At 44.0% G+C, this 22694-nt stretch overlaps 1 protein-coding gene across 12 annotated transcripts in view; it reads right to left on the bottom strand.

Moving 5' to 3' along the window:
- Nucleotides 1-22694, bottom strand: part of cacna1ab (calcium channel, voltage-dependent, P/Q type, alpha 1A subunit, b) — a 103693-nt gene that overhangs the window by 723 nt on the left and 80276 nt on the right. For 3 of the 12 annotated variants that reach the window (XM_069689489.1, XM_069689491.1, XM_069689490.1), the window contains exons 41-48: nucleotides 19674-19795; nucleotides 17849-17984; nucleotides 15995-16108; nucleotides 13219-13236; nucleotides 12487-12522; nucleotides 7544-7745; nucleotides 5657-5895; nucleotides 1-4989 (exon numbers count right to left, since the gene is read on the bottom strand). The exon at nucleotides 1-4989 is cut by the window's left edge and continues 673 nt beyond it. In XM_069689489.1, coding sequence (XP_069545590.1) covers nucleotides 4258-4989; nucleotides 5657-5895; nucleotides 7544-7745; nucleotides 12487-12522; nucleotides 13219-13236; nucleotides 15995-16108; nucleotides 17849-17984; nucleotides 19674-19795 — 1599 coding nt within the window. In that variant the 3' untranslated portion in view covers nucleotides 1-4257. Of the gene's footprint in view, nucleotides 4990-5656; nucleotides 5896-7543; nucleotides 7746-12486; nucleotides 12523-13218; nucleotides 13237-15994; nucleotides 16109-17848; nucleotides 17985-19267; nucleotides 19369-19673; nucleotides 19796-22694 lie in introns of those variants that run through there. The other 9 variants (XM_069689492.1, XM_069689493.1, XM_069689499.1 and 6 more) reach the window with 9 other exon arrangements.

Genomic DNA, 22694 nt, shown 5'->3' with positions numbered 1-22694 from the left:
TTCCTGCCTGTCTGTCAACACGCTCGGTGTTGAGCGTTGGAGCGTCGGCATGTCGATGGGGAGGTGAGGGGTCCGAGTGTGTGATGCGGGTTAGTGAAAGGAGAGGAGTGGGGTCAACATTACGTCTGACGCCATGCCAGGTAAAACCATACAATAACTCAATCCAAGGCCCGCTTGTTCCACAGCTGACTCTTCCCTACGTTGTCTAACTACCTAGCTACCTAACTCTAGAGGGACCTGAGAAATAAGCAAACTGCTTTGCACCTCTGTAAACCTCTCACTACACCGCCTGAAACTGGACCCAGGACATCTCTGGGATGGACACAAAATGGCACCACGCCAACGCCTAGAGGGCTAGCCAGCTAGCAGGATCCGGAACTGATGAGCGTTTGGGTCTTTAAAGTCCAAACCACGAGGCTCTGATTCAAACTGGGTGGATCTTTTATGATTTTTGGCAACTTTTACAAAAATCTATGGGAGTGTTAAACAGTTTAGCCCATCCCGGATGCGATATTGATTTCCCTGCATCGAGTCTAGCCTCTTGACTATTTCCTAACCGTGGCCCAGTCTCAAAATCACCACTCTCCCTGTTTCTATGCCAGCATGGGAGCCGGTGGGACTCGACTTTTAAGGCGTAGTGTGGGTGATCTCATCGACTACAGAGGGGAAAGAGGGGGGAGGCGGAGAGTGATTATGGGGAAGGAGACTGGGGGTGACGAATGTGACTCGGATACAGAAGGCACTGTGGCTCTGTAGGGGGCTTCGGGGAGGACTCCCCACCTGCCGTAACCTCTCTTGATGGAAGGTGAGGACAGAGGGGTTTCAGGTATGCGCCCCATCACTCCCGCCAAATAAACAATCAACAAAAACAACCCCCCGCTATCACCATCTTCTCTATGCTATGCTCAACTACTAGGCCTGGAGGCAAAACATCTCTGGAGAGAATAGAAGTCTGTGGAGGGAAAAGGGATCAGCTGGAGGAAAAAGACAGCGACAGAGGTGCGTGAAAGAAAGGGCATTAGACCGCGGGTGTGATGTCGAGTGACGTGTGCAAAAGTGGTGTCGATCTTCACATTAGTTTCTCAGATCTGCGGGTTCCTGTTTCATGGATCCGTTCGACAGTACCACAGCACTGCAGTTCCTCCTCTGAAATAATTGGATGAGGATGCTGATGAGGGCTGCATAGAGTCAAAACACGTGGACTGGGGTTTGTTTTCTGGCTTTTGCGAGTGCAAAGAAAACAGCTCGAGGTTTCGAGGGTAGCTTGATTCTTGGCCGTGTCGTGAGCGTGATCGGTATGCAAAATAAATATCTGAAACTCTTATTATACTCTGTCTGTTATTTATAACTACTTCTACGTTATTATATCTAGATTTATCTGTAAGCGATCAACTATATATTATCTATGCTTTATCATTTTGTCCTAGAGTTATTGAATACTCAATAATTGTTGTCCCTCATAACAATAAGGATGAAATTATTAGTCCTAAGTGTTCCTGTCCCGTAACGTCTTCGGTGTCGTTCTCTGGCAAACTGAAATTACAGATGTCAACGCAAATGGACAGAAAAAAAAAAAAGAGATGAGGAAAGAGAGGTTGGTGGATACTGAAAGTGGCTTTTGGCAGAGAGGGTTTCAGCTTTGCTACAACCTCACATGACTGGACCGGGGTGGTTTGGTGACTGTTCTCTGGTTATCCAGACCTGAGAGAAGGGGTTTGAGGGGAAGGGGTGGGGGTGGTCAGCACTGGCACTGACAGGCAGACAGAGGGACAGGCTGACAAACGGACAGACCGGGCCACATCCGTGTTTCCGGACACGGACTTGAGCTGTATTTCTTACAAAGATAGGAGAGAAAGGAGGTTTCACTCCAGGTCCAGAAGCTGGGATGTGGCCCAGAGGCCGTCCTGCAGGGGAGGAGGAGGAGGAGGAGGGGGGGGGGGGCAGGGTGAACAATGTATGCCGAGAACTCACCCCTGGTGGCAAAAAAGAGAACACTGTGTAATACTGACTGACACCAACACTGTACCACCGATACTGTGCTGTCATTGCCGGCAACTGATCTCACTCCAAAACTACAGAGCCAAACAGAGGGAAAAGCTTGAGATTTACCGTTTTCTTTTTGGCTGCATGTGGGAGAACTCTACCTCAGTAGAACTTTAAACTCTGTAAAACTGGCGTCACTGAAAAGTCTTTCACTCTCTCAATAAACCGTTCTACCCTCCGTGCTCTGAAACTGAATCATTGATCTTTGGGTTGAGTACTGACCCCATGAATCATTGCAGGTCAGATACTTCGACTCCCCCGACCTCCACCGCCACCGTTCTGGAGAGAGACTGTATACTAAGAGTTGCGTTACAACACGCAATGCTGCTAAGTGAATGTTCCCAAGCCGTCGTTGCCCCGAAACGTTGCAGGAAGGCATCAGGAACGCAGTAAACGTCGTTGAACGGGGGGTAAAAAACAGAACTGATGTAAACAAGATGGACATAGCATACTTGAGCTCCAAATACCATGACAACAAATCTACAGCAAACAGTTCTATCAATCAATCAGTCATCACCAGTATATCATCACCATTGTCACCATCATTTTGCATTGACATTGATATCATTATTCATAAGACTGTCATCATTAACAATAATAAATGAAGGTGGAAGAGGTTCGCTTCTCTCTGCTCTTTCTGCCTCCTCTTTCTCAAGCAAAACAGAAAAACCTCCATGTGGTCCTGCAGTGTTTCTCGTCTTTAAACAGTTTGTAGAACCGCAGCTTTCGGCAGAAAACGAGACAAATAAAATAGCCGACTGTCAACTGCGTAAAAAGGAACCAAAAAAAAAAATTACGTTTGAGATGTAAGAGGAAGAGAGAGCGTCTGAAAGAAGAGAACTCCTTTTGTAAGCCTAAATGCAAAGTTTCCTATAAAGCCCCCAGGTCCCACCCACACCAGTTCAATCTCCTCTCTAGTATGTGTTTAATCAATCATGCAGGTTTCCATCAAATTTTGGACTCCGAAAAAGATCAAAGGAGGCTGAGCGAATGCAACAGAAGAACCAAGCTCCAATGTCCGAAGAAGAACAAGAAGGAGAAGTAATCGATAGAAGAAATACTGAAGAAATTAGTCTTTTTTCCCATCCCTCCTTTCCTGTCCTCCGCCCTATTCAACCGTGTGATGTCATTTCCTGTCAGGTCATCCTTCGCCGTGCACCGGGTCGAGTAACAGAGGAGGAAGGGGCTTGACAAAGTGTCCGACTCCCTTCTCCAGTTACCTGAGCCCACCCCTCAAGCGCACTCGAACAGGAAGTGAGCCCACACTGTGCCTCACCCTCCTCGTCTACCACCGCCAGCTGGACAGGAAGTGATGTCACAGCAGTTCCATCAGCATTAAGTGAGTCCTTAACAGTAAACAGAGATGATAAAACTCATCAAATATCAGCCAGCGCTGTGATTGGCTGGTTTTTGCAGTATAGGCGGAGCTTCCTGGTTCTGTCCCTTGGAAAGGAAAAAGGTTAAAGATAAAGTGGTTGTTCTCCCTTTTTTTCTTTTCATTGTATCTCATGTAAAGTTTCATTGTGTTCTTCATTGTTCAAGTTTGATTTTCTGGAGGCATAGCTTGGCATGTAAGGGTTAGGGGGTCCTGGCTTTTATTAATTTATTTTTCTTTAAACATAACTGTCTAGGAGCAGAGTCAAAGTAGTGGACTCTGTGTTCCAGCTCGTTTTCAGGCTTTTACAGTAGTCGTCTGGCCAGATAGCACACATCTAACAAATCGAAGCAATCGGGCGTCAGTCTGGGAGAAGTGCTCATCACAGCCCATTCCTATAACCTCATGCTCCTCCCTTGCTTTCTTTTCCCACCCCTCTCTGTTCCCCCGACAGCCTGGCCTTGAAGATCAGGGCAGACTCTGGGGAGTGCAGTTCTGAGACGGAGAGGTCAGAGGTCAACTGTGCCCGGGCCTCGTCTTCGATGTCTTGGCGGTCTCTTTTTCCTTTTATTCACGTGCTGCTCTGTCACTGATTTGAGTCTTACACAAAATGTGTAAAAAGCTATTCGCAGCACCTTCACACCTGCCCCCCCCCCCACCCCCCGCCCCCACCTCTGATTTAGAGTCTGAGGGGTGAAGGTAGACGGCATCCAAGGGTTCCAACTCCTCCCAACATTTTCACCACCACCGCTTCATTAAAAGTCTCATATCCAATGTCAGAGCACCGGAGGTTGCTGTTCTTCTCCTCTCCTGCCGTTATCCTTTGCTCTCTGTGGTTGCTAGCACCAGTCATCCTCGTCCGTCTCACTATAAGGTTCATGCAGGCCCTTGCGGGGCCCTCTGGCATGGGGGGGTCGGTGGTGCGGGTGGGGGGTCGGCGCCCCTGGTGGTCCCCGTCGATGTGGGGAAGGCGAGGATGAGCGGTAGCCATTGGGTACCCTACGTGGATGCGGGTGTGGGGGCGGAGGGGGCCCGTGGTGGGCAGTCCTGGGGGAGCGTGGGTGTGGTTGAGGATTTCCTCCGTGTGGGTGTGGGTTGCCGTGGGAGAGGCTCTGCTCGTAGGCAGGAGGCTCGTGGTGCCGCTCATACTCATAATCTCTCTCGTAGAAGGGCCCTTCACCCTCCAGGCTGTCCCCAGGCGGAGGCCCGCTCCAGCGGCCTCGGTGAGGGGACCGAGGCGAGCCGTGGAGGGGTGAGCGTGGGGACTGGTGCCTAGGGGAGCGCGGCGATCCATGTCGGGACGAGGATCCCCCGTGGTGGGGAGAGGGGTGGCGTGACGGGGGCCGGTTGTGGTAGCCTCTTTCGTGGTCTGGTGGGGAGAAGTGTCGGGGGGAGGGCGAGCGCAGGCGGCCCGGCCCCGGGGGGCCATAGCTGGGCTTGCGGACAGCGGGGGAGTAGGTGACATGTGGACGCGGGACAGCAGGGGTCTGAGGCAGCTGGCGACGGCCTCTCCGTGGAGTGCTGGTCCCCGAGGTGGAGGGGACCGGGCTGCCGCTCACCGAACTACTGCCCTACAGCAAAATGTAAACAAGGAAAATCAAAACGCACCACAACAACAACAACAACAGAGGCCAGAGTAGAGCAGAGTGGTGAGAGAGAGAGAGAGAGAGAAGGAGAGATTGATAGAGAAACACCATTGAAAACCATCCAAAAACACAGTGATGAAGCAAAATATTGACATCAAGAAGCAAATACGTCACATCGAAGAAAAATGGACAGAGAGAGAAACAGTGACAAAGAAAAAAGCGTAACACAAAAAAGAGAGATTGATATCCATAAGTAGGAGTATGGAAATAACTCTGTGTGAACTCTTACTGAATAAACACACAGTCCCTGAGGTGGGAGTAAAAGACAGGTTAAAGATCACATTGAGGGTTTCTTTATAAATAATTTACCTCTGTGCTCAGCTCATGATTACAGGATACCTATAACACCTATTAAAGCTACAGAAGCTTACTGCACTGTGACTACCACCTTCAGTGTAATAGTATGATGTAAAGTACCATTGTCAGTATCCAGTGACAATAGAACCAACCTGCATCAAGTCAAATATTTTATACAAGCCAGTCAACAAATAGAAATTAAGACAGACCATAAAACCGGTATAAGGCAGTAATAAGAAACTGTCCCTCATATTTTATGACTCATGACATCGACCTTGGAGTCTTTGAAGCCCACCTGTCTGTGACCTCGTCCATCGGGCCCCTCGCTGGGCGACCGGGACCAGTGGCGGTCGTGGGGATGCCTGTGGGAGTATTCGTGGCGGTCGGGGCCGTAGTGCTCCTTGTCCATGGAGCTGTGATGATGGTGGTGGTGGTGGTGGTGACGGCGGTCCTTGGTCCGGCCGCGGTCCCGCTCGCGCTCCTTGGGTGGCAGGTCGCCTGACTGAGTGGTGGTGCTGAGGTCTGTGCCCAGGCCTTGCAACAAGATGTTCCAGTTTACACGTGCAAACACAAAACCAATCATGACACGAACTTCCCAAGGGGAGAAACACAAATAAAGATTACAACATGTCATACAAATGTCCAGACAGAAATCCACTGCAGCTGTGCAGTCAAACGCAGAGCACAACAAAGTAATTTCAGAGTCCATGTAGTGTAGCAGAGCGGAGGATTCTTCATCAGATTAGAGAGCTCTCCAATTATAAAAGGGTTTTGGAGTTGAACTGTGTCAGCCTTGTTGAATTAGTTTTACAGCTCAAGCATGCAATTTGCACTTGCAATTAGAGCTGAAGTGAGCTATCTGCCCGCACAATGTTCTTTTCAAGGACTTCTTCGTGTCAAGACTGGACACGCAGAGAATTCATTGAATATGATGATCTGGGAATGTGCTGTTCTCTTACTTTAATAAATGCACAGATTGTTCTTAATGTCCTCAACAACTGCTTTTGAGTTACTCTTGATCAAGCTGTAAAGCAGCACTGCTCCATCATTTCTTATCCTGCGGTGTACCTTCATTTCTTCAAGGGCCAGAATGAGGTAGAATTTAAAAACTGTCAGTGATACTGTCAGACATTATATTGCAGACAACAATGCAAGCTGCTGTGCCATCTTGCTCTTTTGGAGCTAGAAGTGACCATATTTGGATGAGAGAGTGGAGCTGCACAGAATCTGACTGAGAACTCAACAATACTATTGCAGCCCACCTACACCAGCAACCTGACTGCACCTCAGGCATGTCAATCAAACCAGGTGAATTTAGGTAATTACAGCATTATGACTTGTAGAGGAAAATTATTTGACTTTGTGTTTCGTGAGAGAAGTTGACGCTTTTTGAAAGGGGGTTCATGAAGCCATGGAGGTTTGTTTTTTTGTAGCCACCCCCTAGTGGCCCTCAATGGTATCGCACTTCTGCACTGGCTTCACATTTCACACCCGGAGTCAACATCCCCTTTTATATACAGTTTTCTTGATAACATGCTGAAGTTTAGCATTTCCTTGGTTTAATCCTCATACAGCTGTTCCATGGTAAATATGATATACATTCCATTTAACATGTGATATTAAAATGCCACATACTAATAGAAATGGTGGCCTCTTAACACGCTAACACTAATGTTTCAATTTCATTTCAGTTTTATGTATACGGAACCAAATCACAGCATACAATAAGTCATCTCAGGGTACTTTACACAGTGAGCTTGAAACCTCACTGCAATTCAAAAACTCCCTTGTGAGCGTCTGGGGGAGGGAAAAAAAACTCCCTTTACGACACGTTAAAATAATATAGTGTGTTTGAAATGTTACACTTCAAGGGATCTTGTCATGAATTTAAGTGTTACACACGTGACTGACTGTCGTAACAATCCCTCTACCAGTTGTTCAGACTACACACTGGTCCAACGTGCTGAATAGACAGAACAACAAACATTGCCCTCCTGCCAGAACACTGGTCTAAAATCTACATTCATGACTTTCCTGCTGTAACTCTTACTGTAAGTAAGCTGAGCACCGGAGACACGTGTGGGTTTTACAGCTGTAAACCTTTAAGATGTGCAGATGACAGTCCGATGTGAGGTAGGCATCAAAGGAAGCAAACGGTAGATAACCGTGATGAGTGACTCACCCGTGTCTGCGTCGGTGTATCTGGTCAGGGAGCGCTGCGAGGTGCGGTGACTTCTGTCCCTGTGCCGGCGTCCTCCTCCGTGTCTCCCCTCCTCAGACACCACCCTCTCCAGGGAGTAGTCGTCCAGCCTCACGCCCCGGCCCGTTCGCCCGTGGACCAGGCTGGAGGTGGAGCGCCGCATCGGGCTGGTGTCAGTGATGGTCTGTGAGGACAAAGGAAACAGCACAGAAGGAAATACAGAAAAAGGATAGGGAAAGCAAAAGGTCGGAGAGGAAGTGATGAGACGAAGAGAGAGGGAGAAAAGAGATGAACAACAGCGGGGGGAGAGAAAGAAAGAGAGGAGAAAAGAAGTGAGATTTAATGCATCCTGACAGCTGGAGTCCATTTTTGTCTGTCAAAAGGACGACGTTCACTTCACTGACTTTTACTGAGTGTATCATACAAACACAGAGCTGCACACTGAATTCAACGTCTATCTGCATGTGGATATATGTGATTACTAAATGACTGAATGAAAATACTGAAGTCAAACAGCAGAACCAAACACTCTTGGTTTAGGTGGGTGGGGGTTTAACACCAGGACACTTCAGGTTTTCAAAGGTTGTATGTTTTTGTTAATATAAATGTTTTGCTCTGGTGTTGTCCTGTGTGGTGACGTACACCCATCTGATCTGAAGACACTGGATACTATTGGAGCCATCTTAAATCCTACAGTACATCAGCGTACAGTATTGGCATTCATGTAGCTCGACCCATAGCACCTAGAGTTCATAACTTCTAAGCCTTAGATAAGTCCATAGCATGTGATGCCATGTTTCTTCACCAAAACATGGAGGAATGAAACAGACAGAGATAAAACAGGGAACTGACAGGGAGAGAAGAAAAGGGCAGAGACAGACTACAAGCATGAAGGAGGGCTATAAAACCATGCCTCGCATGCACAAGGCAGAGGAGCCGAATGGGCTTTTCCTCATGGCAGCCATATTTCATTTACATCATACTCAGGTTGCAAAGCCGGATAGGTTTTCATGCCAAAGTCAGTTGGCTATATCTTCAGAAACACCACCACTTCTCCTCCCCCTCTTCCTCCTCCTACAACTACTACTGTCACTTCCCACTGTATTGTAATAATACCAAATTATCATTTTTGTAACTTCTAGTAAATACCAATGTTTTAAAATGGCATACTGTAGACCACTAAGAATATAAAGTAGATTGGAGAGACCAATACAATCTTAATCCTGATCATTAACGAGAATTACATCTCATTGGTGTGGAGCTGATGTCACTACTAGTATTTGGCTGCTAATATGAAAAGAACATCAAGGATGCTGATCAAATTTTTTTATCAAAAACAAAGCCAGGTTTGGGCTTTGTTATGTTTCCAAAGGCTGCTTATAAATAGATATAATGTTTCCGAAGTATGATGTAAATCAAATAAGGACACCACGTGGACATGACGAACCATCATTCCATAACCTTAGGACCTGATCAAAAGCTTTGCATGAACCCAACAGGAAAATCACACAATCTGACTCTCCGTTCGAAACAAAATCGTTATTTAAAGTTATCTAAGGTTTTAATGTGAGTGAGGGTTTGAACATGGATATCAAAGTCACGTTCAACGACATGATTTCCACCAGTAAACTGGGCCTAAGTCATTAAATTTGTTCATTGTGGGTGACATGAGGACAAAGAGGTGTTTTTATTTCCTTTTGATAGTCAAAGTATCAGGTGAAACGTGGGATTGTGGGAAAGAGGAAAACTATTGTATATGCTGTATATATATATATATATATATACAGTATGTGATATATAATGTAAATATATAGCTTTGCTACCGCATCAGTACAATTCTAAAACAATAATACATAAATTCAATGAATCAGAGCTAGTCACGGAAAGGAAGCAACTCTAGTTGAAATTTAAGATATAATATTTCTACTGGAACCAGTCCTGTGTGATCTTCTCGCTGGGTTCACCGTCAGGCTCTTCTGACCAGGACAGGATCCTGCTGACACGGTGAACCCCCACAAAGCTTCACATCACCTTCATGATAAAGCACATGTCCGTCTGCAAGCAGCAGGCCGCACAAAGACAAACACGAGAGGATACACCGTCCTCATAGGAGCTTCACCACACAAACACAGACAGACAGCCGTCTGTCCACTCTGTGAGCAGCCTAACACAAGCCATGCACGTCCTCTGGGTAGCCAGCTGTTCTAAACATGTGCATACACTTCATCTGCTCACACACACACACACACACACACACACACACACACACACACACACACACACACACACACACACACACACACACACACACACACACACACACACACACACACACACACACACACACACACACACACAAACACACACACGAAAAGGACTTCACACATGTTCTCGGGGTCTGTTTTGGAACAACATTGCTCCATGTGTTGTTAGAGAGGATGTAACAACATTTCAAAATCAAACATTTTGTCAGTAATGACTTAATAAATACAGTTAAATATCAATGAGATTGATTTCTATTCAATTTTGCATTTTTGGGTCGTTAGAAAGATCATTGCCAGCACGGTTTAGCTTCAGTCATCGTATTTCTGCTGAGATGTTTTCAGTCAGAGCTGTTTGACTCTGACCATGTTCATTTCAAGCTTCATCTCAGAGCACATTTCAGAAAAGTAAATTAATTCAAAATGCATAAGTAACTGAAAAAACTCAAAACAAAAGCAAGTGTAAACAAGTTAAAATGTTACAGTTTGGAGGAGGGATGTTATAATTATTACTTGTACTAATATTAATACTAATAATTCAGGTTTTTGGGACACACAGCTGTGTCTTTTGTACTCCCCTATCATATAAATAGTAGCTGTTCAGGTATCCTGTATATAAATCAGGTATATTTGGGGATTAAACTGGATTACAATACAGAAGAGAGAAAAACACAAATCGACCTGAAATAGTTTGGTCAATCTTTCTTTTATATCAGAAGTAAGAAATAAAATAGTTATCTAGGGACTTCTTTGCTGATATCCAGTATGCCAATATTTTCCATCTCTTTTTGCCGATAGCGGATGTTGATATATGCACATATTATTTTTGTTCTTTACAAATTTGCGTAATGATCACGACGACGGTTCTTAGGAAGCACACTTAGATTTGTAGTCTTGAAGGAACGTGATGTGGCTAACCCTTGCACGAACAACACTGATCAATCATCACTTAGAGCAACTTTGCTGTCTGTTTTAGACACTTTGAAAAACCTCCACACCACAGACATATCGTTGCACTCTCTTTGACGCTCTGCAAAAGACACACAAGAACAACCTCACACAGGGGACATGGTGTTGAACCAGTTTAGCCGGCATCATTAAGCACTTAGGCATAATTAAAGGGTCATTTCATCGGCCTGTCATATCGGTCATTTGGGCCCGAGGCTGATATTTCATTTTAAATATAAATTTTTACAGACTGATACTGATGACATGCCGATATTATCGTGCATCTCTAATGATCATTTTCACCCAGATAGTCATAACATCACAGTCACGGAATGATCCTGATGGTCCGTGTCCGAATAAGCTGTTGACTGAATCTATTTCTGTGTAACATCCCTAGTTGTACGTTTTTCATTGAAAAGCGACAAACAATGATGTCATCTGGTAGACAGACAGAAGTGCTGAATACTTCATGAACCCCTCACTCTCCTCTGTACAACCTGCACTCCTCCTTTCAAGTTACTGAATAACAGTCATTGATAAAGCAACGTGTTCCTTTGTTGGAGCGTCACTTCCTCTCACAGCCACTGTGAGACTCTTCCACGTCATGCATGACCAATGACATGCTGGCACGCTGCCGATCCCCGATACAGGCCAACAGTCGCATATCAGGGCAGTCCATGCTTTTGTCATACACTGTTGACCCGGTCTGCAGTGATGCAACGGATTCAAATGCACATGTAATGCACACACACACAGAGGAACACACACAGACGCTGCATACGAGCGGAACTTCTGGAAAAGTTGTCACGGAGAACAAACAATGGAGAGCAGGGCGACCTCAACATGAGCAAACACCGGAGAGACAGAAAGAGAGGAGGGAAAGAAAGAGAGAGACTCAGAGAGTTCAAAGAAAAGCTGACAGGATCAGAAGAGAGGAAACGGAGCAGTTATCAAAGTAGATCTGAACAGTGACAATAACGTCGCAGCTGATTGATTGGAGCTTGGAGCACCAGGTGGGCTGCAAAGTCTCATGAAACTGCAAAGTTTCATGAGACTGTACAAAATAAAAAAAAGTTGTTCTGATCCAATACCTGATGCAAAGGAAAGTGCCCAAACAAAATATGGACGTTTGTTCCATGCAATGATTTTAACAAAGCACGCTGTAAAAACTGAGCGAAAACAAGTTTATAAGGTGTTAAATGGATTTCAAACACTCTGGATGAGCAGCAGTTACAGTACTCTTTTTGTCAGGAAACTATATCTGTGTTGACTTATCACTGAACTGGGTCACCGTTTAGTGAACATACTGTCGTTGGCACAGGTGAAAGAGCATAGAAAGAGAGTTACGACTGAAAATACGAAAATACAGATAATGTTTAGATAAAACCAGAAATCACAGGAACCGCCGGTGAGTTCTACAATTCTACATGTAGTCAGTCGGACATGTGTTTTGGTATTCTGAGAACTTTGAGGACTTGGACCTGTAAGTTGTCCACATAGTTCCTGTGATACTGAATGTTGTCAGAGTGCAGGAACATTTTGAGGAACGGTCAGAAAGTCAGATGGTGAACCGTCCCACCCATATGGCACCCCAGTCGAGGCAAAACAACGAATTGCCAACTGCAATTTGGTGCAGATCCAGTTTGAAAACTGCCAGAGAGCCAGAAGGATGGAGTGGGAGGGGAGATAGACAGAGATAGAGAGAGCGGTACATACACTGAGGTTATTTCCGCGAGGCCTGTGTCTCCTCCGCTGCAGAGCAGGCAAACACAGAGATGATACGTAGAGCAGAGCAGTGTAGCACGCGCACACACACACACACACACACACACACACACACACACACACACACACACACACACACACACACACACACACACACACACACACACACACACACACACACACACACACACACACACACACACACACACACACACACACAAATGCGCACAAAGAGCATAGGCCCAACGTAGCACAGGCGCCAGGACCGGAAGAGAAAAGAGGTAAAGGACAGAGATACAAACAAATAAATTGATCCAAGGAATGTGAAACAAAGGCAGAGAAAGGAGGAAGAGAAGTATGATGATGAAGGGTAAAATATTAGAAGAGGGATGAGAGAGATGTAGGACATATAAAACAGAAAAAAGGAGAAGAGTTGTAAAAAAAGGAGGTAGAAAATAAGTGATGAGGGAGGAGAGGGGCGGAGACAGGAGAGAGAGAGAGAGAGAGAGAGAGAACCTAGTTAATATAAAGAAGGCCAGGGCGCACACATGAGAGCGAGGTGTGTGTGCCGGTGAGCGAGAGAGGACACAGGACAATAGAAGCGCATACACACACACACACACACACACACACACACACACACACACACACACACACACACACACACACACACACACACACACACACACACACACACACACACACATTCATATACACACTTACCGAAACAGCATGAGCTCTCTGTAAGGCAGAGCAGTGTTAGAAGACAGTAAGTAACAGGAAACAGACACGCACGGATAGTCTATGCAACACACACACATAAACAGATACACACACAGGATATTTTTTTTACACGGCGGCATTCATTATGTTAAATATAGTAGCACTTTGAATTATTTAAAAATAGTATCTTTTAGTCCTAAAACTTTCACTGTGTTTCCCAGGACTGCTGCCAGTAATAAGACCTGATTGTCTGCTTTTATTTGAAAAAAAACAAGACAAAGTTATTGTAACTTTTGTCTGGATTTGAAGATTCAATGTTTTTTCTTGTGTTGACTCTGTGTTCACTCATATTGGAACTACAGTATGAGGGTAACTGCCAGTTTTAATATTATAACAAGTTAATATCAGCCCTGAATAATGTTATAACATTGACCAACTAGCGTCACATCTCTTTAGACTGTCACTGACTGTCCACACCAACCAAAGCAAAACTGTACAAGCTGCACAGTTGACCTTAGTCATCATTTTTCTAAATATTGTGGCTAAGTTACAAAACTTTAAATACTACAAATTACCAAAAATGAGACTGACACCAAAATCGTCTTGTGGACTCTCCTGCTGTTTACTCGCTCATACGGAAACACTTCATGAAGTAACCAACATACCAAAGTGAGAGCAACATGACTCGATGCAGTGACATGTTGGAGTATGGCCATGCGAGAGTGCATGTGAGTGTGTGTAACTGCAGCCAGAGGCTTCCAGTCCACAAGTCCTGCATGGAAAATGCATTGAAATATATGCAATTTCAACACTTTTTTTTTTTTTTTTTTTTTTTTTAAGAAAATAATTGTCAAGTTTATTGCATCATCCTATCAGATTCTGGCCTCTTGGAGGTTATTGGCAAAGAAGATGTGGTTATCATCTGTAACGTGTCGTAAAGCCAAAAATTGTTATGAATCGTAGGCGTTTTCGGACCAAACAGTTCTACGGGCGTTCTTGAGAGGAGCTACCCCAGAACTAAATAGGTTTCTCAGGCCTTTTGCAGTTCGCATTCGGACCGCCAATATGAACTCTGAAACGACGTGGCATGAAGTGAACAGAGTGACTTTTGATATTTCTCTTCATCGAATCGAAGTCACGCTGTAACTCTTTCCTCTGCTGTTTTAAACAGCTTCACTTATGGCCGTACTTCACCGTGCTCACTGTTTACACAGTGTTCTAAACATGGCGGTTGCCTGTGCTCCGGAGTTCGACCAATCACAGTGCAGTTACGTCAGCTCCCAATGTAACAGGGAAAGTACCTATCCAGGGGTAGGAGATTAAAAAAAAAAGTACAACAATACAGAGTTATAGGAACTTAAAGGGTTCTAAGTTCCCCTGTGCGGAAAACACAACAAAAGAGGAACTCCCTCCCACCGTTCTTAGGAAGGTGAAATAGTTCTTGTGGTCCGAAAACGCCTCACGTCTGTTATTCTCAAGTGCTGGAAAAGCTCTCAGGTCGAAACGATTTGGTGAACAGATTTCAAAGCCAGTGTGCACAAAATCAGAACTTCACATGTCAAAGTCCTTTCAGTCGAATGTGCGCCTATCGGAATAAATCAAATCTGTTTTGAGCTCAGTCGGCACCTCTCTCCGTCCCTCTCACATACAAGCTTCAGTGAAGTGTCAGCTGAGGTGCTGCAGTGATGCTTTCTACCCTGTTGAGATCACAGTAATCATTCTATGAAGGGTTTCAGAAGGTATTAAATTGACATCCAACATTTTTTGTAACTTTTGTTTTTATACTGTTGCCCAGTTTGTCCACCAGGTGCTTTGTTTATTTTTAAATGTTCCACGTACTTATGAATAGCTCCTAATGAGTCGTTCGTATTGTCTCATTTTCACTGCTGAAGAGTGTCGCTAACTCTGGCCACAGTTTACACAGGACAGACACACCAAGGATTGAATGGAAATGGAGTAGGGAACGGGATAGGGAAGAGAAAAATATTCTATACATATAGGTCTTTTAGATATATATTTGTATACATATCTAGGACACTTGTCCAGCCTTCAGACCCAGTTTGCATTCTGCTCAGATCTTTGCATGCAGCTCATGTTGCTCACAGAGGAAATCACCTGGAGCAGAGCAGCAGTGGGTCAGCTGCTGGAGGAGTGGAGGGTGGAAGGGAGGCAGGGAGGGTTGGATGACCGGAGAAGGAGGAGGGGGAGGGAGGGAGGACATACTGGGGAATTCAGACAGAGGAAAGTGAATCTGCAGAAGTCTCTGTCCCTTATGTTGCATCCTAAAACACGTTTCCTGTTCAGAGAACGAGATAATTTAAAAAAAAAAAAAAAAAAAAGGTACATACTAAGTAAACATGCCAAAAAAAATACTGTATGAATAAAATAAACTATTTAGAGTAAAAAAACAAGTATATAATCAACATAAATGTCTCTAAAGCATAATGATATAACAATTAAGTAATACTAATTGTACATTTGCTGTGGCAAAATGGACCTACCAAGAAATATAGGACATTTTAAAACAAACAAACAGTTTAAACACAGAAAAACTAATTAGTAAATATGCTTTTTTTTTTAAGATATGGGTAAATATCTTATGTTTGTTTTTTTGAAAATTTGATTTTAGTTGATTTCACACTTGTTTTTAGTTTTTTAGGATGCAAGCAAAGACTTTTTGGATTCACTTTGACTGTCATTGCAGCTAACAGGTATAATGATGGAGAGTGATGATGGTGATGAGTGATAATGATGATGGTGGGATGAAGGTGCTCACTTGGTTGTCTGCCGAGAGGCGGGGCATGGAGAGGGTCCGCCCATGCCCATCCATTGGGTGATAGGGCTCAGTGTCGGAGTACCCGTCCCGCCCCATCTCCCTCATCTCTACAGTCTGTAAAAGACAATGAGAGGGGACGTGACCGCTGTCTGCTGAGGGGCGAGAGGTCGTCGCCTGACCGAAGGAGGGCCATGAAGTAAAGTCAACGAGGAGATAAGATACAGCTACCCTATTAGTTTTCTTTTGTTGCCATTTATGCAACAACAAGTTGCATAAATTAACTGTTGCAAATACAAATGAGCGTCTGAAACATTTAGATAAAGTGGGTATTGATTCGATCAGTTTATAAGCAATAAAACCACATTATATCACAGCATCGGTCATCTGATTAAGGGGTTAATGTATAATACTGCTGTGAATTGGACCTGTGAATTGGACCTGCGTCATTCTGGACTGTGGCAAATATCCAAACCTCGATCTCTGGGAAAAGCTTCTTTGGTAACACTGCTCCGCTGGTACCTTTTCTGGCATCATAGTGCCAGCACAAGGATCTAAAACTGGGGCAGAAAATATCTCAAAAGCAAATGGATTTTCAAATTTCAGCCTTTTCTTTCTTAACAGTACACTGAACAATTTCTTATCCATATACATCCTTAGGTTTAATAGAGAGATGAGGCGTCCCAACAGACAAGCGGAAGTAAGGGGAAAAGGTGAAGATCACAAAGCACATCTACCAACTCCAAGCCACTGACTTGAGAGGAGGTCAAAGAGTGAACAGGAAAAATCGAGGGCCAGGAAGATGGTGAGATGAAGAGAAGACAGGAGATGTGGAGCTGGAAGATGAAGAAAGAGAAATATAGAGAAAAATAGGCAGGTCTGAAAAAAGAAAAGGGGACAGAGAGACACCGCAGTCTTGTCTGCTGGAGGAAGAGCAGCAACATCCAACACTTCAAACCCTGGAAAGGTTGAAACTCTCAACTTATTTCCTGGAGGTTGCTGAGAACTTGGTGCCAGGAATGACGTAGTGGACAAAGAGCTAACAGCTGTCATCATTTTCACAAGAAGGACACTCAAACACAGCGCATCAAGGTGGAGTTCTGTGACACCGGTCCAGCTGATCTCAGTTCATGTCGGAAATATGAAACTGAATTTAGGTCTGATCATTTCCCATGTTTTTATCCTTGTGATGCTCATCTAATCAGTAAAGACATTTTGAGATAAAATACCCTAAGAAGCAAAAAAAAAACTCCAAAAAAAGGAGGTTTTACTTTCCATTCAGCCACTCATCTTACTACTTAACAATGGATTTAAAAAGTTCTACTTTTAACATCAAACTATAGCAGTTTTAGAGCTTTCTAAGTTAAAAGAGCTCCAAAATTTTTGATTTATAGGTTAACATTAGATCATCTCAATTTTTATATAAGAGTGGGCACAGCAGTGGCTGAAAATGTTGTCGAATAGGTTAATTATCAACACGCTTTACATTTTAACAGCAAAGGAAATGTTTCCTATACTACTTTAAATAGCTTCCGAAAGAATTGCAAGAGAATTGTTCTGCAGGTCGAGACTGCAGTTTTCTGCATTTGATTATTGTTCCATAAATAAAATGGTGTTGTGTTTTATTAATGTGTAATAAGTGTGATGCTTTCGAGAGGTTTTCAATAAATGCATTGCAACAGCAGGAATCCTGAGCAGCGTTCACCATCAGCATGTTTAATGTCTTACGACTGAAGTCTTTGCTGATTACACCCAGTTACTGACACTACCAGTATGTAACCTGCGGGGTTTACGCAGAGGGACTGGGTGGGTTTTTGGCTGACACGGTGACAACAGTCATGTCTGGGCTCATCATACCTGGGGGTTGTGGCGGTTGTCATGGAGGTCGTCGGGGTACGGTCTGTCAGGGCTCCAGTTCCCCGTCTTCTCGAACATTTCCTGGGGTTTGGGTGTCACCCACGACTGGCTCTCAGTCATGCCACCCTCGGGAGGTCTGGCGCGCACGCACACACGCACGCACACACACACACACACACACACACACACACACACACACACACACACACACACACACACACACACACACACACACACACACACACACACACACACACACACACACACAGTTGGATTACAGATCAAGAAGCTTTTCAACTAGAAATTCGCACCCGACTTAGTCAGACATCATCTTCAACCAATGAAGTTGCGTATTCTGCTTAAAAAAGACGAGTTTTATTACGCCAAAGCATATTTCTGAATATTATTGTGATACTAAGATGTTTTGATTTGTCAGCGATGCCTAAAGTAGCATCTAACAAAAGGAGAGGGACCAGAAGAAAAGCCAAAACGGTTTGTTTTCTGTCCTGGAGCCTTGCTGGGATGTCTCAGACTTTCTTGGCTAAACTTTCATCCGTCTAAGTGGTACTTTGTAAACAACAGTTGTGCCTCAAGCTTAACGCTAAACTTTGTGCGGTAACATGCTAACTTCAGTATTAAGACGGTTAGTATGCTACAGTGTGTTGCTGCAGACTGACTGACTTCCGCATCCCTTTATCACCTAACTACTCTGAATACTGGGAGAAGGGCAACAGGATTTCAAATAGTAACACACACAAACACACACATACATTTATATTTTTGCATTCTGTCATACATGCACATACACAGAGATGTGTGAATTCTTGCCACTTTGGCTCAGTTTCACGCTGATAAACAGAACGTGTACAACTTCCAAAGGGCATTTCATTTGCCCACAGACCTTCACATAAAGCTGAGTCGGGAAATGGACAACAGGAAAACATACACACACACACACACACACACACACAAACACACTCCGACACCAGAGAAATACAAAAAAACGAAACAAAAACAAAAACAACATGATTGACTGACAATAACTACATCATGGAGATGCACGGTGTGTATGTACTGTAACATACTGTATGTATGTATGACAGGCAGTGTCTCTTTACCTTCAACTTTTCATTCAGGTGATGACTTGAGCTGAATTTATTATCTAACAGATGTTTCACTATAAACATTTCTATGGAAATTAGGTGACAAATTTAAACTTGAAAGTTCCGCCTCCTGATTTTATTGAAACTGACCCCAACTCTGCACTAATTATACAGCAGGTGTTCATACTTGAGATCTCTATTTTACTTTTATTTAACTTTTTATTTGTGATCTTTCAACTGGATTCACTTTGTGGTCAAATGTACACATGTAAAACAGATAAAGTCTCCCTCTGTGGAAAATTTTGGGAGCCAATGATTTGAGTTTGAAATAAAATGCATTTATTAAAACTAAAACAAACACATTAAATTCTGGTGAAGTAGCCAGGACGAGCTGGTGGAAGGCAGCACCACCTCTTTCTGCAAGGAGTTTAAGAGAAACAAATATGGCATTCATTATTGAAAATGATTTGAAGATGTTATACTTGACAATTTGTCTTTAGAAATAACCAATTCCTGTAAAAATCAGATCAAGTGGAAAAATTTAAAAACGCTTCTTCTTGCCCTGATGTCCACTGTGGACATGTGAGTACATGCACAGCGTGAATACATCGGTAGTGTATGTACTCTATTGAAAGGAATTTGACTTTGCTTTTTTATGTGTTTTCTGTCTCAGAGTTCAGTGCAGTGCACACGAAGCCCCCGACCCTCCCCAGTCCACTCACATGCTGTTGATGTTGTCCGGCTGGGTGCTGGGGAGGCCGTTCTGGCCCTGCCCCCCCTGTCCTTCCGGGCCCCCTCCCTCAGAGGGCGGCTCCATGCGCTGAAACATTAATGGCGTTCGGTTCTGTGTGAGATACACGACATGGCCTGCAGGCTTGCATCAGGCACACTCAGGGGGCAGACACAGGACACAAACACAGGATGCACTCGCAGCATGCACCCACACGGGGGCGCCATCGACAAGCACATGGCTGTGGGTATCCAAGGTAAAGTTTCCTGCCAGACGACTGATCTGGAGTCTGCCAGCCACCTTGAACTGCTGCTTAAAGGCACATTAGTGACTTTAAGATATGTTGGCCTTTTTTGAGTGATGCTGTTCAGGGAGGGAAAGCTGATTTCAGATCTGTGTCAGAGGGGAACTTCTACCTTAGGAATCGGAGATAAGATTGCTCTTAAATCACAGGTCTTGGTCGAGATTACCGTACTCATGAAACACATGAATAAAGAGAGATTTTACTCAAAAATCACATTTTGACAATCCGTGTCCTTCATCTGCCAAGACTTTTTGAGTAACATGCCGTTTTATGGGAAGTAAGACATCTGATCCAGAACCAGTTGGATTAAAAAGCCCCTTCTGTTTCCACCAGACCGCTCAGAGGTCAAGCAGTTTTCCTCCCAGGGTATCCTGTATAATAGAGGCCTCTCAGGAGTGGCTTAGTGGCGACGGTTCATGTCCGCTACAGCCTGTGTCTTCCCTCCACAGCCGGGAAGGTAAGAGCTGAAAGCTTAATGAGGTCACAACTTGTTCAGAAACAAATCCAAATCCAAACCTCCTCAGAAACATCAGGCTGATCTGCTGGACAGGAAGCTGGTCTGGCTACGATGCACATCATAGGTGATTGCCAACTTTGGTTAGCTGGCTGAAAAGCTGACATTATTTAAGCACAAAACAATTTAGTGCCTGTTATGAGTCCATGAAATATCAATTCTCCTTCAAAAACACAGAGAAAATCACTGTGACGGTTGACTCCTATTCAACTGAATACCTTCTATTTCCTACCTAATGATAACACAAATAGCTCAGATTTAAGAGGTCAAAGGTTGTCTAATCCTGTCCAGTTGTCATCTCTGGTGCTCAGGAGAGAAATGGCTTACGTTTGTCTCTGGACAGTCCGGTCCTGCACTGGCCAGAGCCACCGACGCATCGTGACAAAATTCATGGTACAAACATTTCGATGGATTACGGTGGAAACACTGTACACAAAACATGGATAACGGCCCTAATGGAGTAGGTTTCAGAAGTGGCATATGTATCAATGAAGGGACCCAGGATAGACTGATTTCATAGGGAGCCACTGGTCACAGGAATCTCCACTCAACATCATACCAACAATGACCACCGCAGACAGACAGATTCATGAAAACTTGGTGACAATCAATCTGGATTGACCAAATAGGGAGAGCTTGAATGGTCAAGGTCTCATCTCTTCCTGGAAGGATAAACAGAGAGCATCAGAAGGACAGAGGCGGCATGGCTGGAAAGTGTCATACAGCACACAAACAAAATATTGGACACAACAACAACAAACACTGAAAGTATGCATGTGTAATACATAGCAGGAGGAGGAATGGAGGTAAAAGGAGACAAGCACAACAAATGAGGTGTTAAAGAAAGTATCCACCCTCTGTTTTCTACTTTGACATTTTTTTGGTTTAAAAGTGATATTTTTCGAATGCACTTATTTCTTTTAGATCTTTTTGTTTTCATTTCAGGTAAACTCAGTATGAGCCTGTGAGTCTGCTCACATATGGTGTCAATTATACAGCTGGTTAAGAGCTGCCCCCCCCCCCCGCACAGTTCATCTATCCACTGCGGCACAGACTCTGACTCTCTCAAACCGGCTGGAATAATTAAATAATCTGAGCAAAAACCTACATGCTTGGGGCGGTTCACGCTGTGAATTAAAAAAGGACAGATGTGAAATGTGTCATAAATGTCTAATAGACACATACTTGATGTATGTATTCAGTTTCATATCGAGGGTGGAAGTGACGTCCGATCACAAGTGGTTACTCGAGACGCATGTGGAGAAACATGTTAATGCCAGGTTCTGAACATATACAACATGTACAACTCCATGCATGTTACTACTGCACTCGCTTTCAGTCGTTCTTTTGTCGAATGTTTGATGGATTTTTCTGACGTGGTTGCTGAACTCCACAAAGTTACTATTGATATACTGTTTTAGATAGAAAGACATATTCTGCTACTTAACCCCATACTAGCTCTACTGTAATGATCTCAACATGACATTTGTCAAAACTATAAGAAAAAAGGACAAATCATCAAACACCAAAACAGTAAAGGCCTTTACGACAGTGTTATGATGTTTTTGGGTGGATTCTTCCTTTAAAGCAATATGGCATAATGAAAATAAATACCACAGAGAAAGAGAGGGAAAACAAAGATAGATAATGTACAGATTATGTCGACATGAGTTGGGACAAACTGGTTAAAGTCCTTATGGACAGCTGATGTTGAGAGAGCCTGTGTGGGACTGTCCACTCAGTCCAATGAAATAACTGCATTCAGGAACATACCAACATATACTGTATTTGCAGCGGCGTACTGTTCAAAAGAAAAAAGACAAACATACTCTCCATTCACCAATGCACTCCGTTGTGCAGCAAAATGGAAATCCCATCTCAGGAAACGTGTGTCAGCCAATATGAATAAGGTTCATCCTGTTCCACGAATAAATTAGAATTTTGTTGCAATACATGAAATTTAGGACCGAACAGAAGTTATTACATGAGTGGAGAGATGTTTCCACACATCCGCAGAGTGTGGACTGAAAATAGAGAAGCGGCGGGAGCGAGTGCATCTCAAACGGGAAGGAAAGAGCACTGACAAGGAACAAAAGGTAAGGCCATGTGGTATCGTCATCATCGTTTTTTGGAACATAATCAACACCAGAAACCATAGTTCAACCTTTATAACACCAAATTCTCCTCACCATGAT

This window comes from Brachyistius frenatus, unplaced genomic scaffold, assembly GCF_029030835.1.
Source record: "Brachyistius frenatus isolate BFR_SWC_R1_liver_20210118 unplaced genomic scaffold, ASM2903083v1 Contig_7, whole genome shotgun sequence".
Classification (NCBI taxonomy): domain Eukaryota; kingdom Metazoa; phylum Chordata; class Actinopteri; family Embiotocidae; genus Brachyistius; species Brachyistius frenatus.
The sequence above is the reverse complement of the archived record's forward strand: the minus strand, read 5'-3'. Positions and strand labels throughout refer to the sequence as shown.